This window comes from Scatophagus argus, chromosome 10 (genome assembly GCF_020382885.2).
Source record: "Scatophagus argus isolate fScaArg1 chromosome 10, fScaArg1.pri, whole genome shotgun sequence".
Classification (NCBI taxonomy): domain Eukaryota; kingdom Metazoa; phylum Chordata; class Actinopteri; family Scatophagidae; genus Scatophagus; species Scatophagus argus.
The window spans coordinates 24,129,017-24,153,756 of NC_058502.1; the positions used below are offsets into that span (position 1 = coordinate 24,129,017).

Consider the following 24,740-nt stretch of genomic DNA (forward strand, 5'->3'; position numbering starts at 1 on the left):
TCAGAGATGAGAAATGATCGTTCTGACATGGAACATTTCTACAATAACCTTCAGGGTCCTTCTATAACAACAGTTCATAAGACTGAAACTGAGCTCCCACTAAATCATATGGAAATCATTACTGCAATAAAGGCAATTCAGAATGGCAAGGCGCCAGGCCCTGATGGGTATCCTATAGAGTTCTATAAAAAATTTTTCTGATAAATTATTAACAATTTTACTTGATATGTTTAATGACAGGGCGGCACGGTGGTGCAGTGGTTAGCACTGTCGCCTCATAGCAAGAGGGTTCCAGGTTCAAATCCCGGTCTGGGCCCTTCTATGTGGATTTTGCATGTTCTCCCTGTGCCCGCGTGGGTTTTCTCCGGGTACTCCGGCTTCCTCCCACAATACCAAAAACATGCACATTAGGTTAATTGGCTACTCTAAATTGCCCCTAGGTGTGAGTGTGTGGTTGTTTGTCTTTGTGTGTTGGCCCTGCGATTGACTGACGACCAGTCCAGGGTGTACCCCGCCTCTCGCCCGTAGTCAGCTGGGATAGGCTCCAGCTGCCCCGCGACCCTGACGGATAAGCGGTATAGAAAATGGATGGATGGATGTTTAATGACTCTCTATCCCATAGGTCACTCCCACAGACACTGACTGAAGCATCAATTACCCTCCTGTTGAAGCCAGGTAAAGAGAGCACAAAATGTAGCTCGTATCGTCCCATCTCCCTCCTAAACTGTGATGTGAAGATTTTGGATAAAGCCCTTGCCCTACGCCTAGAAACCACAATGCGTCATTCATGTGATATCTGCTAACCAAACTGGTTTTATTTTAGTACATTTTAGTAATATACAAATATTCGTCAGCTCCTGAATGTTATCCATTCTCTTGCATCTGCCGCGGTACCTGAGGAGGTTATCGCGCTTGTCGCAAAGAAAGCATTTGATAGGGTAGAATGGGGATATTTGTTTGCCTGTTTGAAGAAATTCGAATATGGCCCTAATTTTATTTCATGGATTAAAGTTTTTTGTACCTCACCCAAAGCCTCTGTAATCATGAATGGTAAACGCTCACAATATTTCCAGTCGTCAAGGGGCACCCACCAGGGCTGCCCAATTAGTCCATTGTTATTCCCTTTAGTCATAGATTCCTTGTCTATTACTTAAAACATTACCATCAATCACTGGGATTTACGGGGTTGGGGGGCACAGAGTATTTCTTTATGCAGATGATTTATTAATGTATGTAGCTGACCCTGTTTCATGTGTTCCCTGTGTTATTCACACCTTGAGGAGATTTGGTGCTTTTTCTGGGTACAAACTGAACTTCAGTAAAAAGTGAATGTTACCCTGTTAATGATCTGGCCCTTCAAATACAGGAGGGTGCTCTGCCATTCACAATGTCTAAAAATGGTTTTAAATATTTGGGCATCAGTATTACAGGGGACATGCAAAATCTTTACTAAGAAAACTTTTGTTTTGTATTTGAGAAAGTCAAATTAGACCTGAAGAAATGGGAACCACTTCATCTCTCCTTAGCAGGGAAAGTGAATTGTATCAAAATGAATGTGCTCCTCAAGTTTCTTTATCTGTTTCATTGTATCCCACTTTATCTTCCTAAATCTTTTTTTTAAATCTATTAACAGGACTTTAATTTCATTTATATGGGACAGGAAGAAGTCTAGAACACGGTTAGAACTATTACAGAGACCTAAAAACCTAGGTGGCTTAGCTCTTTCAAATTTTTGTCATTATTATTGGGCCTCAAATGTTCAAAAGAATCATGTATTGTTCCATACTCCTGATGCAGACCGCTGCATCTTGCATCTCCACCTCTCTTCTGGCCTCCCCCTCAATATACAATATACTCACAATACACTCACAATCCTATAGTCATAAACACCCTGAAAGTATGGGTTCAGCTTAGACGGAACTTTGGGTTTAAAAACTTTCTTCATCTAAGTCCCATACACAATAATCACCTTTTCCTCCCAGCTAGGTTAGACTCTGAATTCACTCTCTGGCAGAGACGAGGCATCCATAATTTTAAGGTTATGTATATGAACTCTTTTTTTGAAAGCTTTGACTTATCGCACAAATTTGGTCTCCCCCAGTCTAGCTTATTTCGATATTTCCAAGTCCGCCACTTCCTTCAACACCATGATCCTAACTTTCCATACATAACATCACCCTTTGGTTTAGAAGATCTGTTAAAATCCCCATTCAATTCTAAAAGACTTATCTCAAGAATTAGTGATTGTATAACTTCCTTTAAAAACATGACATTGGCAAAGATCAGAGCAGACAGGGAAGATGAGCTGGGAAGAGGACATATGGGAGATTGCTCTTCTAAGAGTAAACAACAACACTTCCTGTGCAAAACTAAGCATTATACAATTCAAAATTCTGCATCGCATCCACTACTCCAAAGCAAGACTGGCTAAAATATATCCGAACACAGATGCAAGCTGTGACAGATGTCGAAACACTCCTGCTGATTTAACACATATGTTTTGGTCATGTCCAGCCCTGGCAACCTACTGTTCTACCATCTTTAAAACATTGTCAGAAGCATTTGTCGTGTGGACTCAGAGCCGAGGCTCAAGGTCACATACATTAAATTCTCAGTTTTAGCTGTGTTCTGAGCTATGTATTGGACGTTTATTACAGGGCCTACCAATGGTATCCAGCCTCTTCCCTGTCCAGACCGGATCCAACTCTCACTTATGGCTTTATGGTCGTCAGGTACCCCAATAGGTTCTTGGTTCCAGGTTACATGTGTGCTGTCATCTCACTGGTGTAAGCACGTCTCAGTTCCTAGCTTTCCTGTCTTTTGGCTTTGCGATGACAGTGACCTGTCCTGTTAACATAACTGGAGCACATATTCCTGTCCAGTTGACTGGTAAGGTCACTTTTATTTGTTGATCATTACATAGCCAAAATTTATCTACCAATGGACACGTACCATTGGCTAGTGAAGGGAGCAAAAATTGGGCATGGAACATTTTGTTTTTTATAATCTTTAGTATTGATCCACTGTCCACTACTATTTGTTCACATCGTATTGCTGCATTTTCTGTAGTACTAAACAAATAATAGGGCAAACAATAACATTGGTTGTCTCCTCTTTGCAATGGCGTACGCAGCCATTGGTAGTCAAGTCGCAGACCTCTTTTTGATGTTGTACTTGCTACTACTCCAAGTTCACTAGCGTTGAACATCGTTACCCCCAAGTGTTGCAGGGTTACTTTTTTAGTTTTCCGCATCACTTGCTTAGAGAGTGCGGTCATTTTTTATCTTAACTTAACCACCTCTCGCTGTGCAGAGGGGATGTACTACCTCTTTTGTTATTTTAGTGAGAGGCGGTGTCCATGACTCAAGCTTGCTGTTCAACCGCCTGGGACAGATTGTTGTGTTCTCCATCCACTTTTCGTCTGTCCAGCTCTCCCAGCTTGCCATTACTGTTGCACAATAAGCAAAGCAGGTTGTTTGATTACTACATGTTTGCTTATTTATTCCTGGGATAGGTTTTATTTCAGGCAGTTTCTTTGGGTTGCAACATGTAACACAAGCTTGTTGACTGACCTGCCAGGCTGAGTATTTCATCCACTGATTAAACAAATTGGTTTCCCATCCCAATATTTTGTCCTGGTCTAGTGTGTCCTGCAGACCTCTGACTTTTTGCCCTTTCACATAATTTTTGGTTAATTTGGTTGCCTTTTTAGCAGTCATCATTTGGTGCTGGTTTATCTCTGTTATCGTACTTTTACCACCACTATCCCCTCGGTCAAACATTGTTCATGAACTGCATGTGTGTCTATTTTAGTGTGATGTGGTCCTAATATCAGTGTTTGATTGTATTGGGATGATCTTACGTATGTGAAGGAGATAGCTTTGTCTAGCAGAATCTTCCCTTGATTAGCTGCCATTGAGGTGGCTGCTAGGGCACACTCTATCATCTGCTCTTGTACTGTATGGCTTCTTGTTGCTTCTTCTATAATGAGAAATGCTAAGGTTATCCCTGTGGCTAACATAGCTAGGATTCTTCCCTTACTCATCCGTGGACCTGTGCCATCTCCCAGTCTCCCAGCTGTAATAGCTAAGCGGGTCACATTCTGGCGGAAGTGTTCCTGCTGACATGCCTGCCCCTGCTCCTGTTCATCTAGGGGTGCCTGGAGGTTCTCCTCCTGCACTTCTTTCTGGGGTGCTTTCTGTTTCTCTCCCTGTTCTGTCTTGAGGGGATTGTCTGGAACTAGGGATACCCCCATCTGTACTGTTTTCAAGACTCTGTCTAGGTGGCAGTGAGCAACTACTTGCTGCTGAGTCTCTACTTTCCCGTTTCCACCTTTCAGCCACTTTCTCCTTGAGACTCTCGGGGCTGCCTGTTTTCCAGTTGGGAGGCATTGCCTTTCCTTGCTGGGGTGAGGGAGGCTTTGCTGTCCCTGTGCGATGTGCCTGGCTCTCTAGCACCAAGAGAGGCTTCGTCGTCCCTGTGCGGTGCATCTGGATCTTTTGCCCTGCAGCAGTGGTTGAGATGAAACCAAAATCGCTTACCCTCTACTTTCAGTGCAGATGGGGTAGTTAGGATAACCTTAAATGGTCCTTCTCGCCTTGGTTGATCCCACTTTCATTTGAATTCAATTCAATTCAGTTTATTTATATAGCGCCAATTCACAACAAAAGTTATCTCATGACACTTTCCAATTAGAGCAGGTCTAGACCAAACTCTTTAATTAAATTGTAAAATAGAGAGAGCCCAACATTCCCCCTTGAGCAAGCACTTGGCGACAGTGGCGAGGAAAAACTGCCTTTTAGAAGGCAGAAACCTCGGAGCAGACCCCGGCTCAAGATGGGCGGCCATCTGCCTTGACCGGTTGAATACTTTCACGTAGACCCATTCTCCAGGTTCAATTCTCCTTAGCTGCTCTGGGATTTCAGCGTTCTTGTCTTCTGACACAGCTTTCACCTGCTGAAACACAGCTTTATGTATTTGTATTAAGTGTTGCAGACAGCACTCTTTCGCATTGCTCAAGCCGTGGTCCTTCATATGGTCTTCTATAAAAAGGGGCCGGCATCGGTCTCCCAGTGAGGGCCTTGTGTGGTGTTAGATGTGTTAGTCGGTTAGCTTGCGTGTGAATAGACATTAAAACAAGCGGTAGCGCATCTACCCAGTTAATCTTATATTGGCTGTCTGCCATGATCTTTACAAGCTTTGCTTTCATACCATTCACTCTTTCTACTGCTACTTGCTACTGTGGATGATAAACACATCCAAACTTCTGCTTAATGACTAGCATTATTCGCTCCACCATGTCTATGTAGTCCATCATCAGATGTTGAAAAGGACCGTCTGGTCTGCTATGGGCGTTGAAGATGCTTTTCTTGTGTTATGTTGTGCACATACCTCACATTCTTGTAATGTTCTGTCAACCATGGCCGCTAAACATGGCGACCACCAAACTCCTTGTAGTCGTTTCAACACTTCCCCCCTTGCGCAATGGTCCTGACCACGCGCACTCCGCATAGTGACCTCTATTAAAGAGGGAGGGAGAACAAAATGGCCATGTGTACTGCACCATAGTCCATGTGAGGGATCTTCTTCAGTGGTTCTTATCGCCCCACTTTTCAGCCATGCTGAATGTGCATATGGACCTGCCTTGCCTGTGCAGCTATCAAGGATGCTAGATTGTTTAGAGGTTCACAATCTTCAGCTACTAGTAGCGGTCCTATACATGTGGATGTAGCTACACGTTTTGCGGCTTCATCTGCCAAGTTGTTACCTTTTACAATCAAGGTGTCAGTGTGCTGATGGTCTGCACATTTAATCTGCACACTAGTGCCGTTGGATAGTGTATGGCTTGCAATAAGTCTGAGATGGCCTGGCCATGAGTTACTGGGGAACCATCTGCTCTCAGAAAGCCTCTCTGTTTCCATATGATACCGTGAATATGACGAACTGCATATGGATATTGTGAGTCTGTATAAACGTTTAGAGTTTTCCCTGTTGCTAAGCGACAGGGTGCAGTTAAGGCCTTAATTTCTGTGAGCTGTGCGGAGCAAGGCTGGGCAACTTTTGTACTTTTGTTTGTACTTCAGTAAAGGTGTTATCTGTATGCAGTTGTATTATAGCATAACCATCATGGTTACCTGTAGCATCTCTAAAACAGGAACCATCTACAAAAAAGGTAAGTTGTGCTGGTATAGGTTAGTTATATAAATCTTTCCGTGGTCTTAAGAACACATCTGTTGTTTGTAAACAGTTATGTAGTGTCTGTAATATACTAAAAGGCTGCTTACCCGTAGGAGTTTCCTGCATCAGTACCGTGCATGTGTGTCCTGCTTTTTCTGCAACATATAAAATAAACATGTCAGCATAGTTAGAATTACCAAGTGCTGTTACCATTTGCAAGTCCTGTTTTAGGGTTTCAAAGGCCCCGTCAGCTTCTGGGGTCCATTGCAGTTCAGCTGAACCGTTCGTTTGTCCTGAAGCTCAGATTAAGCTGCGTAGTGGGGCTGTTTTAATTGCATAGTCGCAGATCCATGGTCAACTAAAACCAGCCACCAAAAATGAGAGCATCTGTCCCACTGTTTGTGGTTTAGGTGGGAGCAGCCGTGGCTAGAGGTTGAGGAAGCGGCTTGTAATTGAAGGGTCGCTGGTTCGATTCCCCCACTGGACGGGCAGGAAAAATTTGGGTGTGGTGGAGTTATTAATATGAAAAATGCCCCCCCCCCCCATTTAGCCGGCTGATGTGCCCTTGAGCAAGGCACTTAACCCCCTATTTGCTCCCCAGGCGCTTGATGCAGCCCACTGCTCCTGTGTGTTTCACTGCATGTAATTTGCTGGGTGTTGCATGTGTGTTCAACTAAGAATGGGTCAAATGCACAAGACAAATTAAGTGTGTATGTGTACTGTTATCCTTGGTATGTGAATGCAAATAGATACTGTGAGTCTGGGTGTAGTGGCACACTAAAATGCTGAGTATAGATCAATGACTGTGTAGTGTGAGGGTCTGGGACCACAGGTATTTCTTCAAGGATTCAAGGAGCTTTATTGTCATTTCACACATGTAGAAACATGAGGTGAAACGAAATTAGTTTCCCTGGTCCTGGTATAAGTCCAATAACCAATACGTAACTACTTTAAATATAAAACAGCACTATATAAATAGGGTTATTACATAAATTTTCCAATATTACAGCCAATGTACTTGGTGTCCGCAAATGTCGTATTACTCTCTCCCGCAGTATTGAAGGAAACTCCTCTTGGGTTTGAGCCAAATTTCTAATCCATGTAATTTGCCACAGCTTTAAATTTTTACAGTGATTATAATGAGGTTACATAAACAGTGTTTTACCAACATAGATAGTGTTTCACTATCATAAACAGTTCACAACTACAAGTTTTTACCTTCCATAGCTTACAGGTCCTTAAGCAGTTGTACCTTTTAATCTTGCTTTTCTTTCAATCATAATAAGAACATAACATGACTACTTCATGCTATCATAAGGCATTGCATACTACAACTTTAGCTCATCACAACTTCCTTACCACACATTGAACATTGATCTTCAACCCAACGTAGCTCGATCAAGAATCAAGAGTTTTTATTGTCATTATGCAAGCATCACGAAATTTTGTGCAGATTCTCGGCTTAAAAGCACACTTATAAATAGCTGCAGAAATTTAAACTTGCACACTTAAGAAAAATATAAAAATATAAAATACAAAATACAAGTAAGGTAAATAAAGTGCACTTAGTACCAGTCTATGGTATGCTGTATGTGTATGTGGCTAAACGGGGGAGGGTGTATGTGTGAAGTCCTGTAGGGGGGTGGGATGTGAGTGTTTCACTGCAGCTGCTTTTACAGCAGGGAAGAGTATTTGTATATTTAATTTATTTATCTGTTTTTATTTCAATCAATTATTTATTTATTTCTGGATTGGTGTCCAATATGTTCTTGGGGGGGCGGGGGGGTTAAAATACTGTATAAAAATGAGCATTGTGAACTATCTGTATGCATATCCATGTACCAAATTTTAATACTGATGTTCAATAAAAAGATAATGAAAAAAAGATGGATGATGCCATTTCAGAGTTTAGAAACTAGACCTGAAAACTCCAGATACAGCGTGACTGTTTGTTACATGACTCTTTTGTTACAAACATTTACCTGCCCATGTGTGTATCAGACCCTTTTAGTGACTGTTGGGACCAATACATACGGATAGGCATGTTACCATCATGCAGTGATGTTTGCTGCTTTGATACATGTCCTTAATCTCCTACCCATTCAAATCTGAAAGGATGCTTTAAACTTATTATGAATGTGTCCAGAGGATGCAACCTATTTTTTTCCCTGATGATACTACATTAGGCTCAACAAATGTGTATTAAGTTACTCAGAACAAATTTGTGATACAAATTATCTCAAGAATGTACAACCTACTGTGCTTTTAGAGATGTTCAAGTCAGTATTTTAGTTTAGTTTTGTATTATGCAACCTAAACTGAGCAGATTGTGCTGCTCCCTAAACAGACACACACAAACACCTCTTTTGCACCATGTGAAGATGGAAATGTAGCAATGGTCCACATTTCCCATAGGCTGTGATTGACTGAGTAGTTTGTAAAATATGCTGTTTTGTGTTCCAAAATGCATGTTACTGTATGCTAGTGTATGTAATGTGTTAATTTGTAACTGCTTGGCAAAGGCAATAATGCACCTCCTTTCTGTAAAACGATATGCATTATCGTGTTAATGTACTGAAGACTTGCCAGTTCCTTCCTTGTTTTGTCTGTCCTCCATTGGTAATGGATTACTCTTTCTCCTATTCAATCCCAGTAGGCTTTACTGACTGCACAGACCGCACGAGATTTCCGTTCATCAGTAACGACCGACGTGTCATGATAAAGACAGGCGGCACATTGATGGTTAGTAGACACTTAAAACTAGAAACTAATGCTCACCTCTCCCAAATCCTAATGCAACATTTTTAAGACTAGATGTTTAGTTTAGTCTTCAGTGATTAGTGACCAGTAGTTTAGTGATCAAGGAATTGACTTGGCTATGCCTAGGTGGTAGAAAGTATGAGTATTTTCTCATCATATGAAAGATGTAATACTGTGGTTTGCGAATTGGGAAACCACCCAGACTGAAATTTAAATTCTCAGGAACAATTTTCCTTTTATTTCAGCCAAAGACACAGGAACAAAAGACAACCTAGTCTTAACTTGGACCATTTTACTGAATAGAGGCCTTTTGAATTCCAAAGGTGGCAGCATTACCTCTGTTAAGAGCTGTGTAGCTTCTCTTTTTCTTTAGGTACACCAGAACTTCCTGAAGTGTAGCACAGAGTGTATTAGATTAACAGCATTATTACTACTATAGCCAAGTCAAAAAGTCTTATATTCATTGAACTGTCATAAAATTCTTAAATCCAACACTGTAAGCAGCATGCTGGCCCTTCCTGATGAGTGGTTTCCCCTCCAGGTAAGGAGACCAGTTTTTATTAATGAAGGACACTGGGACTTCCTTATCCACTCCTGGGATTCACAAGGTCGCAAAATGACCCTTCCTGTCAGGGTACTACACAAAGAGAAGCAGCAAGAGCACCACTATCTGACTGAAGTGGACTCTGCTACGAACACTGAGGTAAGATTAAAGATATTACTGATGGGGTGTAAAACATTACAACAGCTTGTGTATTATAAAACAATACGTGGAAAATATGTTTTGCAGGTGCCAATAAAGACCTTCTTACGGCATCTATCTTTCTATTTATCTATGCATCACACTACCTCTCTGTCTGTGTATGAAGGGGGAAGACTCACTGGTTTCATGTTGTTGATGGTCTTTTTGTGTCTTTTAATCTTTTTTAAAACTGCATTAATCAGTATTTTTTATATTTCACAGACTGGGGAAGAACACACCCCTGATTTGTCAAGATTCTAAATTGCTAGCAAACACCTACACATCCACTTGATACAGAGATAACCTGAGGATTCCATGGAAATTGTCTGGGCTGAACATAAATCACCACTGAGCCTCTATCAGTTTGGTGTTCAATTAAATTGAATTTAAAATGTACTTGCTAAGAGTGCTTGCGTTTATCCGGAATGCAATTGATCCACAGGTGCCTGTTCTGCATTTCCCGAAGTCTGGGGAAGGGCTAAGGAGGAGGAAGAGAGACTGGGTGATTCCCGCCATCAATGTTGCGGAGAATGACAGAGGACCCTATCCCCTCAAAATATCTCAAGTAAGAAGTACTAAAACCCTTTGTGATGTAGAAATGAGTTCACAATTACTTAAATGCTGCAGGTTGTTGCGATGACACCAGTGTGTGACTGGTTTAACTTCTTCAACAGAATTAAGATGAACTTTATTGATTCCAACAGCGGGGACATTCGCTTGTCATGGCAGCTCACAAGATCAGAATAAAGTGCAAAAAGTGTGCAAAACAGTTTCAAAAATAGAAAGAGTTATAAAGTAACAGTTTTAAAATAAACACTGTTAAGTGACTTAACTCATGTTTGAATTCAATTTCAATTCAGTTTATTTATATAGCGCCAATTCACAACAAAAGTTATCTCATGACACTTTCCAATTAGAGCAGGTCTAGACCAAACTCTTTAATTAAATTGTAAAATAGAGAGAGCCCAACATTCCCCCTTGAGCAAGCACTTGGCGACAGTGGCGAGGAAAAACTGCCTTTTAGAAGGCAGAAACCTCGGAGCAGACCCCGGCTCAAGATGGGCGGCCATCTGCCTTGACCGGTTGGGTTGAGAGAGAGAGAGAGAGAGAGAGAGAGAGAGAGCAGGAGAGCGACAGAGAGAGCAAGGGAGAGAGGCAGAGGGGGTGGGGCGTGAGAGAAGGAGCACACAAGCAGAGATGCATAGCAGCAGTAATAATACCAGAAGTATCGAAATGTAGATAATGATAATGACAATGAAGTATACAGAAGGTATTATGGTGATTTTGATAACAATGGTAGTGACAATAATGGTAGTAGCTGTACTGAGTCTTAACAGATTTAAATCAGATTATGAGTAACCAGTAGTAATTGCAGTAGGTTTTGAGCATGACGACAGCAGGACCGCAGCAGGAGGTCCAGTCATGATCGCTAGGAATCTGCGGGACAAGAAAGCACAGGGACTCCAGGGAAGAAGTTGAGTTAGTAATATGCATTAATGGGACATGAATGTGTGCAGAAGGAGAGGGAGAGGAAGAAAGAGCTCAGTGCGTCATGGGAGGGCCCCCGGCAGTCTAAGCCTATAGCAGCATAACTAGGGGCCGGCCTAGGCCAGCCCTAACTATAAGCTTTATCAAAGAGGAAAGTTTTTAGTCTACTCTTAAATATAGAGAGGGTGTCCGCCTCCCGGACCGAAACCGGAAGATGGTTCCATAGCAGAGGAGCTTGATAACTAAAGGCTCTGGTTCCCAGTCTACTTTTGAGGACTCTAGGAACCACAAGTAGCCCTGCATTTTGGGAACGCAAAGTTCTGGTGGGATAATAGGGTACTATTAACTCTTTAAGATAGGATGGTGCCTGACCGTTCAGGGCTTTATAAGTGAGGAGGAGAATTTTAAAATCTATCCTGAATTTTACCGGCAGCCAATGTAGAGAAGCCAGAACAGGAGAAATATGGTCTCTCATGCTGGTTCTTGTCAGTAGTCGTGCTGCAGCGTTCTGGATTAGCTGGAGAGTCTTTATGGATTTACTGGGGCAGCCTGATAGAAGGGAGTTACAGTAATCCAGTCTAGATGTAATGAATGCATGGACTAATTTTTCTGCATCTTTCTGACTCAGGATGTGCCTAATCTTTGCGATATTTCGGAGGTGAAAGAATGCAGTCTTTGAAATATTTGCAATGTGCGAGTTAAAGGACATGTCCTGGTCAAAGATAACTCCTAGATTTCTTACAGTGGAGCTTGAGGCCACGGCTAAGCCATCTATCAATGCAATATCACTGCATAAGTTATTTCTAAGGTGTTCGGGGCCCAGAACAATAACTTCGGTTTTGTCTGAATTGAGAAGTAGGAAGTTGCTGGTCATCCAGGTTTTTATGTCTTTAAGACATGCCTGAAGCTTGACTAGCTGATTTGTTTCATCTGGTTTCATTGATAAGTACAATTGCGTGTCATCCGCATAACAATGAAAATGTATGGAGTGTTTCCTAATAATATCACCAATGGGGAGCATATACAGGCTGAATAATATTGGCCCAAGGACAGAACCTTGGGGAACTCCATGACTAACTTTTGAGAGTGTGGACGATGTATCATGAACATGAACAAATTGTAATCGCTCTGATAAATAAGACTGAAACCAGCTTAATGCAGTTCCTTTGATGCCAATTAGGTGTTCCAATCTGTGCAGTAATATAGAGTGGTCAATGGTGTCAAATGCAGCACTAAGGTCTAACAGTACAAGGACAGAGATAAATCCCTTGTCTGATGCCAGGAGGAGGTCATTTGTGACTTTGACCAATGCTGTTTCTGTGCTATGATGAGCTCTAAAGCCAGATTGAAAAGTTTCAAATAAGTTATTATTTTGAAGAAAGTCATATAACTGATTGGCGACTGTTCTTTCAAGGATCTTGGAAAGAAATGGAAGGTTAGATATTGGTCTATAGTTGCTTAAAACCTCTGGATCAAGTGTGTGTTTTTTAAGGAGAGGTTTGACTACAGCTATTTTAAAGGACTGGGGTACATGGCCTGTTATCAGGGACAGATTTATCATGTCTAATAGACAGGTGCTAAGTAAGGGTAAAGCTTCTTTGAGAAGTTTGGTAGGGATGGGGTCTAAGAGGCATGTTGTTGGCTTGGATGAATATATGAGTGAGTATAGCTGATGGGGATCGATAGGTGAAAAGCAATCAAGATGAATATCTGTTTCTACTGTTGGTTCTAAGACACTAATGTTTGATGTTACATCAGGATCAGCTGAGGTCAGTAGGTGCTGAATGTTGTCTCTAATGTTTAAGATCTTGTCGTTAAAAAAGGTTATGAAGTCATCGCTGCTAAGGGTCACAGGGATACAAGGCTCGATAGCACTGTGGCTCTCTGTCAGCCTGGCTACAGTGCTGAAGAGAAACCTGGGATTATGCTTGTTATCCTCAATTAATTTGGAGTAATAGGCTGCTCTGGCAGTTCGTAGGGCCTTCCTATATGATCTAAGACTGTCTTGCCAGATTGAGCGAGATTCAATAAGTTTGGAGGAACGCCATTTCCTCTCAAGTTTTTGCACATTTTGTTTTAATTTGCGAACCTCTGTATTATACCAGGGTGCAAGTTTCTTTTGCTTTATGAGTTTCTTTTTTAGCGGAGCAACAGAGTCTAGAGTTGTCCTTAGTAAACTTGCAGCACTGTTCACGAAATGGTCGATTTCAGAGGGATTATTATATTGTTCACTCATATGGGGACATGATACTGAAGTTAATGACAATAGAACTGTTTCTTTAAATTTAGCCACAGCACTATCAGATAGGTATCTAGTGTAGGAGTTTTTTCTTGGTGGTATGAAGTCAAATAGTATAAATTCAAAAGTTATTAAACAATGGTCAGACAGAAGAGGATTTTGTTCAGAGACAGTTAAATGTTCTACATCTATACCATATGTCAAAACAAGGTCAAGAGTGTGATTGAAGCAATGAGTGGGTTCATGTACACACTGACAGAAGCCAATTGAATCTAAGAGAGAGATAAATGCTGCGCGAAGGCTATCATTACTATCGTCCACGTGGATGTTGAAATCACCCATAATAATAACTTTATTAGTTTTAAGGACCAGACTCGATAGGAACTCTGGAAATTCCAGTAAAAATTCAGAGTATGGGCCAGGAGCGCGGTACACTACAACAATAAAAATTGGTTGTATTGTTTTCCAGGTAGGGTGTGAGAGAGTAAGAATAAGGCTTTCGAATGAATGGTAGTTGACTTTGGGCTTTGGACTAAATGATAGGTTTGGGTCGAAAATGGCGGCAACTCCACCTCCTCGGCCGGTGTCTCGAGGAATCTGAGTATTAATATGACTTTGGGGAGTGGATTCATTTAAACTGGCATATTCTTCTGGCCGAAGCCAGGTTTCGGTTAAGCAAAATAAATCTATATTATTGTCCAATATTAACTCATTCACTAGTACAGCTTTAGATGAGAGAGATCTAATATTTAACAGTCCACATTTAATTCTCCTATCAGTTGTAGCTGTGGAGGTGTTGGTGTTGATCTTTATTAGATTTTTATGTATAACTCCTCTTTTTGAATTTGGTTCAATTAATTTAAGTGGTCGGGGGACAGACACAGTCTCTATGGGATATTGGGTGGGTAACTGTAATGGAAGCGCAGAGAGGCGTGTAGGACTGCAACTCTGCCTCCTGGTCTCAACTCTGGGTTGTCAGGGTTTTGGTTTAATAAGAAACTCAGTCAGATTTCTAGATAAGAGAGCTGCTCCATCCAAAGTGGGATGAATGCCGTCTCTCCTAATGAGACCAGGTCTTCCCCAAAATGTCTGCCAATTATCTACAAAGCCCACATTGTTTGCTGGACACCACCTCGACAGCCAGCGATTGAATGATGACATGCGGCTAAACATATCATCACTGGTCAGATTGGGTAGGGGTCCAGAGAAAACTACGGAGTCCGACATAGTTTTTGCGAATGTACAAACTGATTCTACATTAATTTTAGTGACCTCCGACTGGCGCAGTCGAGTGTCATTACCGCCGACATGTATTACTATTTTACTGTATTTACGCTTATCCTTAGTCAGCAGTTTTAGATAAGATTCAATGTCGCCCGCTCTGGCCCCAGGAATGCATTTGACTATGGTCGCTGGTGTCGCTAACTTCACGTTTCTGACTACAGAGCTGCCAATTACCAGAGTTGGTTTCTCAGCGGGTGTGTCGCTGAGTGGGGAGAACTTGTTGGAAACGTGAAGAGGTTGGGGGTGAACCGTGGGCTTGTGCTTAGGACTATGCTTCCTCCGTACAGTCACCCAGCCTCCCTGGTTTCCCGGCTGCTCGGGAGCTACCGGGGGCAGGCTACGAGCTACACTAGATCGGTCCGCACCGGCTAATGGGGGCTGACTAACAACAGTAGCTAGAGACTTTGTTTCCATGGTGCGGAGCCGTGCTTCTAATTCACTAAGCCTCGCCTCCAGTGCTACAAGTAAACTACATTTATTACATTTACCACTTTCACTAAAGGAGGCAGAGGAATAACTAAACATTTGACACACCAAGCAGGAGAGAGCAGGAGAGCGAGAGGGAGACAGAGAAGCCATCGCTAATGAACAGGCTAAGCTAGTTTAGCGGAATTTGGCAAATGCTAATCGGTTATAAGATTAGCGTCAAATTAATAAAGTGAGTGATGAAGTCTATGACTAGAACAGGCGACCAGGGTAACAGTGTGAAATTACTCGCTACAGCGAATATTAGAACAACTTAAGCGATCTTAAATTAAAGCGCAGACGGAGCTGCTCGTACCACCACTAACACACAACAACAGGAAATGACGTAGGACGCTTACCGCAGCAGGAAGTCCGTGGAGGAAGGATTCCAAGGCTGAAGGCTGAAACCTGCTTGTTGCTGGTTGTGGCTTTAATTTCGATTAAGTTGCTTCCTTCTGTTGAGCACATCGTAAGTTTGTTGCGTTTTTTGTTTGTTTGTTTATATTATTTATTTATTTATTTATTTTTTAACAGTCTTTTTCTAATTGAGATGATTATCCAACTACTAAATACCAGTGCTAGCCTTAATCATCAATATGCGAATGTAAGCAGTGACCAACACATTGTAGTTCAGTCCAGTCAAGTGAAGTGGCTTCCATTACATTTGCCCCAAACCAACTTAGTCTGATTTTTGAACTTTGTGTCCTGACCTGCGTTTCCTCACTGTTTGCACTGACCAGGCAGCACAAATGACTGACTGTTTGCATGTCACTTAAAAAACAAGGAATATGATTGGCTTTTCATGAGGGAGGCACCATGCTTGGACTTTGCCTGTTAAATGACTCAAACAGTTTTGTTATTGCTTTTGAGGTAGGGTCTATTACCCGTACATATCACTATAGCTTTATTACCTGGACGTATTTGAACCCACAAATTGTCATTTGCAGCTATATTTTATGGTTTCAGTCAGCTTTCAGTCATCTTGTATCTCTCCCCACTCCTCCCTAAATAAAGCATAGTTACAATTATTTATTAACCTTGTTAACTTGAGAGACAGAGAGGTTAAGTCCCTTGACTTCTTAAGCCAATAGTTTAATTACTTTGAGAAATCAAAAGTTTCTTTCCTTGCAATAACGAGAGCTAAGTTGTTCTAAGCTTCACCATGGCTCATATGATGAAACAATGCTTTAGAGATCACAAGATCACTGACTTAACAATACAGATAACAGAATGTAAAATATTGTAAACAGGCTACTCTTAGTTTCTGTACCTCAGTTTTAAATTTAGCATTAAGTCAGAGACTTCTGTGCTCTTTTCTAACTTTTGAGATTGTTTGACATATTGTAATTATTGTTGCAATCAGTGATATTGGTTTAACACAGTCTTGGTGTGTTTTTTCCAGGTCCGTTCCAGTGAAGATAAAGTAAAGAAGATCTATTACGGCATCACTGGTCCGGGAGCTGATCAGCCCCCTGTTAATCTGTTCATCATGGACAGAGACACTGGTAATCTGTATCTCACACAACCACTAGACAGAGAAGCACAAGCCAAATACACGGTAAGCATCCTCTCTCTGCTGTTAGTTTTAAACACACACTCTCTATCCACCCACCAGGATCAAACGTAGTCACAGGAAACATCTGAACACAGGGCTGCCGTGATCTCTAGTAATATAGAATGAAAGCATCTTTGTGGAGTATTCTCGCATGCGCGGTTTCATTAATGTGTTTGTCTGTGTGCAGTTTCAAGCGCATGCTGTGGCAGATGGCTCAGGAAATGCAGAGGATCCTATGGATATTATAGTGAATGTAATTGACCAGAATGACAACAAACCTACTTTCACTCAAAACACCTACCTGGGAGAAGTTGCTGAGGCCTCACCAAAAAGTACTGTCAGCGGATTTCATCTAAGTCTGAAAAGATGTCCTCTCTTGTAAAAGTGAAATATACTGTTGAACATGAACAAAGATAAAGCAAGAGCTGCTTTTGTAATCAACTTTGATAGTAATATCCATAGTGTACACAGGACAACTGTTAGAGCTGTTGTCAGGATGGAGAGAAAGCTTGCATACTTATTCTTGTATGGCTATATTTTGTAAGTCACTCTCTGAATGTTCTGAATGCTTCTTGAAGCTTCTGTACTGAATTTACACTTCTGACTCTTTTTTTCAGATTTTGAGGTGATTACGGTTGTGGCCACAGATCCAGACCAGCCAAATACTGACAACTCAGATATCCGGTACCGCATTGTAAGCCAGGACCCAGAGTTGCCCAGTGACTTGTTTGTCATCAATTCTGTCAGTGGAGCCATCAGAGTCAATGCTGATGGGCTAGACAGAGAGGTGAAGCTTTTAAAACATGTTTGTGTCTGCATTTGCACCTATAATGGAAAAATATGTTTGTAATATGTATATAAGAAACTGTGCAGTGTTCCAGTCAGTCTGAAGTATTTGTAATTTGAACTTTTCCATTCAATCATTGTGCTATTGTGGTGATTTCAGATTTGTTGTCACATTTATGTTACTACAAAACGGCTGGATTTCTGTAAGTCAGTAAACAGCCTTATGCTCACCTATGATTACTGTAATGGAGTCAAAGTCAAAATGCTTATGGTTACTTGACCAGTATTTTGGTGCCATGATTACCCTTCATTTCAGCTTGCTCGTTTTCTCCATTTTGGTGAAGAGAACCTTACTAGAATCGCTGTAGAGTAATACAATAATGGCTCGCATTTTGCATTACTCTGCAGTGCAGGCAGTCGCTTTTACACAAGTTACATTTTGAATTTGGATCCACTTAATATAGATCAATTATTATTTTTCCCATGTTTGAACTGTAGCTAGAGTGTTGACCAAAAAAACGACAGCCCTAGAGGTAAGTAACAAGTAACGCAATGAGAACTATTTCCATATCACTGTTGGCATCCACCTCCCAGAGCACAATTTTGCTGCACATTTTCTCAAAAGTCATGTTGAACATGAAAGTGAGAAATGTCTTTGTGAATTCTGCTCCAATTGAATATAAATAAAATATTAAGCCATCCAGCTAATGTATTATAAACACCTTCTGTGTCTCTTCTAATAGAAATACCCAAATTACACTCTGGTGGTAGAAGCAGCAGACATGATCGGAGAAGGCTTGACTGGGCAAGCAAAAGTAATCCTAACTGTCACAGATAGTAGTGACAATGCTCCAGTCTTCACTCAGCCTTCTGTAAGTACAACATATTTGAGACTGTAAATTTACTGTTTGCTGACACCCTCCCCCTTATATACATTGTCCAAGTGTGTCATAGACTGGCTGTCATAACAAAGCACAGCAGATCTGTCAGTCTCCAGAGTTTTCTCCAGAGTCTTTGAGGACATAGTTGTAACTTCAACAAAAAAATGATTAAGTGTGGAGTGGACCAACCCGAACTCTGTAGTTATTGTCCTCGGGGACTTTAACAAAGGAAATCTCGGCCATGATCTCCCAAAATACAAACAGTTTATTAAGTGCCCGACCAGGGAGGGGAACACACTGGATCACTGCTACACAACAATCCACAAGGCCTATCATGCTGTCTCTAGGGCTGCACTGGGCCACTCGGACCACACCATGGTTCATCTGATTCCCACCTACAGGCAGAAGCTGAAACGGTGCAAACCTGTAGTGAGGACATCTAAACAGTGGAGCAGTGGAGCCATTGAGGTATTGCAAGCATGTTTGGACTGTACTGACTGGGACATGTTCAGGATGGCTACCAACAATCTGGAGGAGTACACAGAGGTGGTGACCTCCTACACCAGCTTCTGTGAGGACAGCTTTATCCCATCACGCACCCGGATGTGTTACAGCAATAGTAAACCCTGGTTCTAAGAATTTCCCTTCAGGGATAAATGAAGGAATTCTGATTCTGATTCACTGCTGAACTCAAGCGGCTAATGAGCTGAACGACCATTACTGCCGCTTTGAAAGACAATGGGTCCATCCTGACACGTTCACCTCCCTCACCCCAGCCTCAGTAGGAGCCCTGACACCCCCCCCCCCCCCCCCCCCACACACACACACAAATGGTGCAACTCTCTCTATCACAGAGAGAGAGACGTGAACAGGTTGTTCAAAAAGCAAAACCCCCGCAAAGCAGCTGGACCGGACCATGTCTCACCAGCCACTCTGAAGCACTGCGCTGACCAGCATTTTTAACACCTCACTGGAGTTATGCTGCATGCCACCCTACTTCAAATCCTCCACCATCATCCCTGTTCCCAAAAAACAAAAGCCCTCTGGACTAAATGACTACGCCCCCCACCCCCACCTGCCCCCATCACCCTGTGTGGCTCCCCTGTGGTTACTGTGGAGCATTTCCGCTTCCTGGGAACCACCATCACACAGGACCATCAAAAAAGCACAGCAGAGGATGTTCTTCTTGAGGCAGCTGAAGCAGTTCAAACTGCCAAAGGCAATGATGTGAACTTCTACAAAACCATCATAGATTCCATCCTCACCTCCTTCATCACGTCATCACTCTGCACTTCATAAAAGTGCAGGACCATCTGCAAATGTTTACCTCCACCATTGTACATACAGATATATGTATACGGACTTTTTGCATTTCACCATTTATCGTTTTTATTCTTATTTCTTGTGTGTGTCTGCTGCACCAGATGCCAAAACAAATTCCTCGTAGGTGGAACCTACTTGGCAATAAAAGTTTTTCTGATTTCTGATTCTGAAAATGGCTAAAACATCACATTTCTGCTTTGAACATCTTTACTGAACAAACTGTGCATCATTATATTTACAAACGCATGGCACTGGACTGCTGCTTAACACTACATCTCTTTAGTGCTTGGCAAACCTTTCTTGTTTACTTCTTGTTTCTGTACCATACCCTTCCTCTTTTTCTACAATAATCAATATTTTTGATGCAGGAAGCCTCTCCTCTTTGAACTCGTCAAGCAGCGGAGACCAGGACTATGATTGCCTGAATGAATGGGGACCTCGTTTTAAGAAACTGGCCGACATGTATGGAGGAGGAGATGACATGCTGTAAATGTACCAGAGAGTAAACCGTTTTGATAGGTGGATGATTGTATGGCTGTCTGAATACTGGATTGATGTAAGCATGAAATAACAATAATGAATGCATCTCAAATAAACCACTCTCATTCAGATATCAGTAGGCCTACATGTTTTATTCTGTTTGTGGGGATGTTGGTTTGCCTTTCAGTTCAGTCCTATTAACAGTTAACAGCTACTACTCATATAAACAAAGGATGAGTTTTGTTTTTTATTCATTAGTTCCCCATTTTAAATATTTAGAGTCTGACTGACTGTCTTTTTAGGTCCCTGTTTTAGACTGTTGATGCTTTTTATTATACTGATTTATGGATTTTGAGCAGATATGGCAGACTATGCCTGATATGGGCAGATATGCCTGTGTTTTAATTTTTATGTTTTTTGCTGAGCTTGTACTACTGCTTCAGTGCTATGTCTTTGTATTTCTGTTTGAGGAATGAAATGACAAATGGTCAAAGTGAAATACAGGTAGTCAGTCAACATCATACTGTATATGTGATCAGGGACTTATCATGTGCTTCAAGTGCTTTTTAAAAGCTTTAGTAAGTGTTAAGTTGACATCTTTATCACATCGTAATGTCAAAATACCTTTTTCACCCCCCAAATGTGCTATAAAAACTGTTAATTTGATTTTTTTATATATATATATATATATAGAAAATTCTTTATAGGGTGATAGTTTGGGAGTGGTCGTTTTTCACTAATGGAACTAAGACATACTAATGGACTAGACATACATTAGATAGTCAAGGATGTCTTTGTTAAAGCTGGTTTTGTTACAGTCGGTGCACAGTCAAGTTTCGAGATTGAAATGAGTCAAAACTGACTGAGTAAGAAGGATGACATAGGTTGACTTCTGTTTCTTTCCATATTCATAAGATAAGATAAGATGAACTTTATTGATCCCGTAGTGGGGAAATCCACTTGTTGTGGCAGCTCACAAGGATAGAAGAGGAGTGCAAAAAGCAGAGAGTGTGCACAAACAGTTACAAAAGAATGTATTAACAATTTACAAGGTAAGTAAAAACAGTACACTATACAGCTATACACAAGTCCTCATAAGGGAAGAAAGAGGACTAGACCATAGAATTATACAGTCTAACAGCAGCGGAAATGAAGGACCTGCAGTAGCGCTTCTTCCTACACTGAGGGTGTAGCAGTCTGCCGCTGAAGGAGCTGCTCAGAGCCTCCACTGTCAGATGCAGAGGGTGAGAGGTGTTGTCCATGATGGATGTCAGCATGGCTAACATCCTCCTCTCACCCACCTGCTCCACGGAGTCCAGTGGGCAGCCCAGGACAGAGCTGGCCCTCCTGACCAGCTTATTTAGTCTCTTCCTGTCCCGGTCCCCAACAGACCACAGCGTAGTGAATAGCAGAGGCTACCACAGAGTCATAAAAAGTCCTTAGGAGGGGCCTGCACACTCCAAAGGACCTCAGTCTCTTCAGAAGGTGGAGGCGACTTTGGCCCTTCTTGTACAGGGCATTGGTGTTATGTGACCAGTCCAGTTTATGGTTAAGGTGAACATCCAGGTACTTAAAACTGTCCACAATCTCGATGTTCACTGGTGTAAGTGGTAATGTCCTTCTCCGGAAGTCAATCATCATCTCCTTTGTTTTACTGGTGTTTAAGCACAGGTGGTTGCGCTCACACCAGTTCACAAAGTCCACAATGACTGACCTGTACTCCGTCTCATTCCCCTCAGACACACAGCCAAGAATAGCTGAGTCGTTGGAGAACTTCTGGAGGTGACATCTGCTGGTGTTGTAGGTAAAGTCCGAAGTGTAGAGGGTGAAGAGCAAAGATGAGAGCACTGTTCCCTGGGGGACCCCCGTGCTGCAGACCACCACCTCAGACACACAGTTATGCAGTCTCACTCACATACTGTGGCCTGTTGGTGAGGTAGTTGATGATCCAAGCAGCCAAATGTGCGTTCTCTCCTGCTCTCACCAGCTTCCCTCTCAGCAGCACCAGTTGAATTGTGTTGAATGCGCTTGAGAAATCAAAAAACATGATTCTCACAGCGCTCCCAGCACTCTCCAGGTGAGTCAGCGCCCAGTGCAGCAGGTAGATGACAGCGTCATCCACCCCGATGTTTGGCCTGTAGGCAAACTGCAGCGTGTCCATCGCTGTACTCACCACAGAGCGAAGGTGACTGAGGATGAGCCTCTCCATGGTCTTCATCAGGTGAGAGGTCAAGGCCACAGGCCTGTAGTGGTTTGGCTCCTTGGGGTGTGCAGTCTTAGGAACTGGAACCACACAGGAGGTTTTCAACAGGACAGGGACCCTCTCCAGACTAAGGCTCAGGTTGAAGATGTACATGACCACCTCACAGAGCTGGTCAGCACAGTCCCTAAGCAGTCTGGGACTGATCCCGTCTGGTCCTGTAGCTTTCCTGCTCTTCAGCCACCTCAGTTCTCTCCTCACCTGGTCCGATGTTAAGAAGAGGGGTGAGAGAGGGGGGTGGGGAGGGGAAAGGGTTGGACAATAGGGGGTGGTTGGGCTGATAGTGGAAGAGGGGGCTGGTGTGAAGTGGTGTGAAGACAGGAGGGTGATGGGAGGTGGAGTAGAGGACAGTGATGGTATGGTGATGATGGTAGTGTCTGCTGGCCTGGAGATGTGTGATTAGGGGAGAGGATGGGTGGCAGAGGGGGTGGGGTTGCCCAGCACTGGTTGCCTTCAGCTGTCACTCTGGCTCCACTCTGTCCATGTCCTGAGATGGTCTTCAGGTCCCTCCACACATCTCATGTATTGTTCTGCTCCAGCACACTGAACTCTCTTCTGCTCCACTCTGTCCCCAGAAAAGAAAGCCCTCTTCTTCTGGTTTAGCAGGGCTTTCAGCTCAGGGGTCACCCAGGGCTTGTTGTCGGAGAAACACTGTACCCTCCGGGTTGGGAAGGTGTTCTCCACACAGAAGTTGATGTAGTCTGTAATGCAGTCAGTCAAGCCATTGATGTCGTCACCATGAGAGCTGTAAAGTGTCTCAGAGTCTGTAGTTTGGAAACAGTCTCTCAGTCTCTCACTGGCCTCATCAGTCCACACTTTCACAGACTTCTTCTGTGCAGGCTCTCTTCTCACCCTGGGTGTGTATTCAGGGAGCAGATGAACGAGACAGTGATCAGAGCGTCCAAGCGGGGGGAGGGGGGCGGGGGCGTATGCATCATTGATATTAGCATACAAAAGGTCCAGCGTCCTGTTGTCCCCGGTGTGGCACTTGACACACTGTGTGAATGTGGGGAGAGTGGAAGATAGAGAGGCTCTACTGAAGTCTCCACTGATAAGCAGGAGGGACTGTGGGTGCTGTGTCTGCATCCTGGTCACTGCACTGTGGAGCAACTCACAGGCGACTGCTGCATCGGCCGAGGGAGGGATGTACACATTAAACACAATAACGTGCGAAAACTCCCTTGGGATGTAATAAGGCCGAATGCTAAAGACATTGCATGTTCTTTTTGGTCTGGTGAGGAAAAAATACCTGGCATAGTTCTGTTTGAGTATTCTGCAGAAACAAGTTTCTAATTTGAAGTGACTGAATAGGAAAGATAAGAAGTTTCACTTTTTCCCCATTTTCTTACAAAACTCTTTTTGCTTTTTTAGTCTGCTGTCTGTGAGAAAATTTGAGTTTTGAGATTAGTCACAGATGTGACTAAATATGCAAGATAACGTGGTTTGGCAAGAACAGAAACTATATTTCTCACACATCAACACAATAATTCCTGAAAACAGACTTGTTTTCTTTCATGAAAATGGGGAAAAAACAGAAGTTAAATTATAATTCATATTCAGTCCATTTTAAGTAATTCCAAACTAAAAGCATTATTTTGCACATTTCTGTAACGCAACTCAAAGTTCTCGATGTAACATGTTCTCACTGAAAACAAGCCAAAAGGTATATCTTTTGTGCAGGATGAAAATGGAAAGCAACAGAAGTCAACCAATGTTGCCCAAAATTATGTTCTCCAGCTGGATACAAGCCAAAAGACACATTTTTGAAGAATGCCTGTGAAAGAAACAGAAGTCAAACCATGTTTACACTCATTTTTTAGCCAGCTCTGGCTACTTCTAAGCCCACTCAAAATGCTGAAACTCGGGCATTCTCACTGAAAACAGGCCAAAAAGTAAAAAAAAAAAAAAAAAAAAAAAGAAGTAAATAAACTGTTGACAGTTGCAATAAAGAGAAAACAAAAGTCAAACCACATTTTCTGTCTACTTTGATCACATTTGACTAATTCTAGATAAATAAGTCAGAACTTTGATTGTGCTTACTTCTGTAAGGTGATGATAATTTAAAAAAGCTGAAACTCATGTTTTATCACTGAAAACAGACCAAAAATTACTATTTAACTGTTTAAAGTCAGTCAACTTTGACAAACTTTAAGCCAAAACCTTAATTGTGCACACTTCTGTTAGAAAACTGTCCTGAAAATACGGAAACTAATGTTTTCTCAAAGAAAACAGGCCATAAAGTATCTGTAATGTGTCCAGCTGCAAAGGCTCGAAAGGGCACGTGATCTCGCAATGCATTG

The 24,740-nt window shown here is 42.2% G+C and overlaps 1 protein-coding gene across 10 annotated transcripts in view; it reads left to right on the forward strand.

The window, feature by feature from the left end:
* LOC124066483 (B-cadherin-like) overlaps positions 1-24,740 on the forward strand; it is a 119,585-nt gene that overhangs the window by 4,660 nt on the left and 90,185 nt on the right. Inside the window, exons 3-10 of one of the 10 annotated variants that reach the window (XM_046402885.1) lie at positions 623-675; positions 8,831-8,919; positions 9,479-9,640; positions 10,122-10,244; positions 16,558-16,713; positions 16,898-17,042; positions 17,328-17,497; positions 18,240-18,368. In XM_046402885.1, the coding sequence (XP_046258841.1) occupies positions 8,893-8,919; positions 9,479-9,640; positions 10,122-10,244; positions 16,558-16,713; positions 16,898-17,042; positions 17,328-17,497; positions 18,240-18,368 (912 nt within the window). In that variant the 5' untranslated portion in view covers positions 623-675; positions 8,831-8,892. The remainder of the gene's footprint in view (positions 1-622; positions 676-8,830; positions 8,920-9,478; positions 9,641-10,121; positions 10,245-16,557; positions 16,714-16,897; positions 17,043-17,327; positions 17,498-18,239; positions 18,369-24,740) is intronic. The other 9 variants (XM_046402887.1, XM_046402881.1, XM_046402880.1 and 6 more) reach the window with 9 other exon arrangements.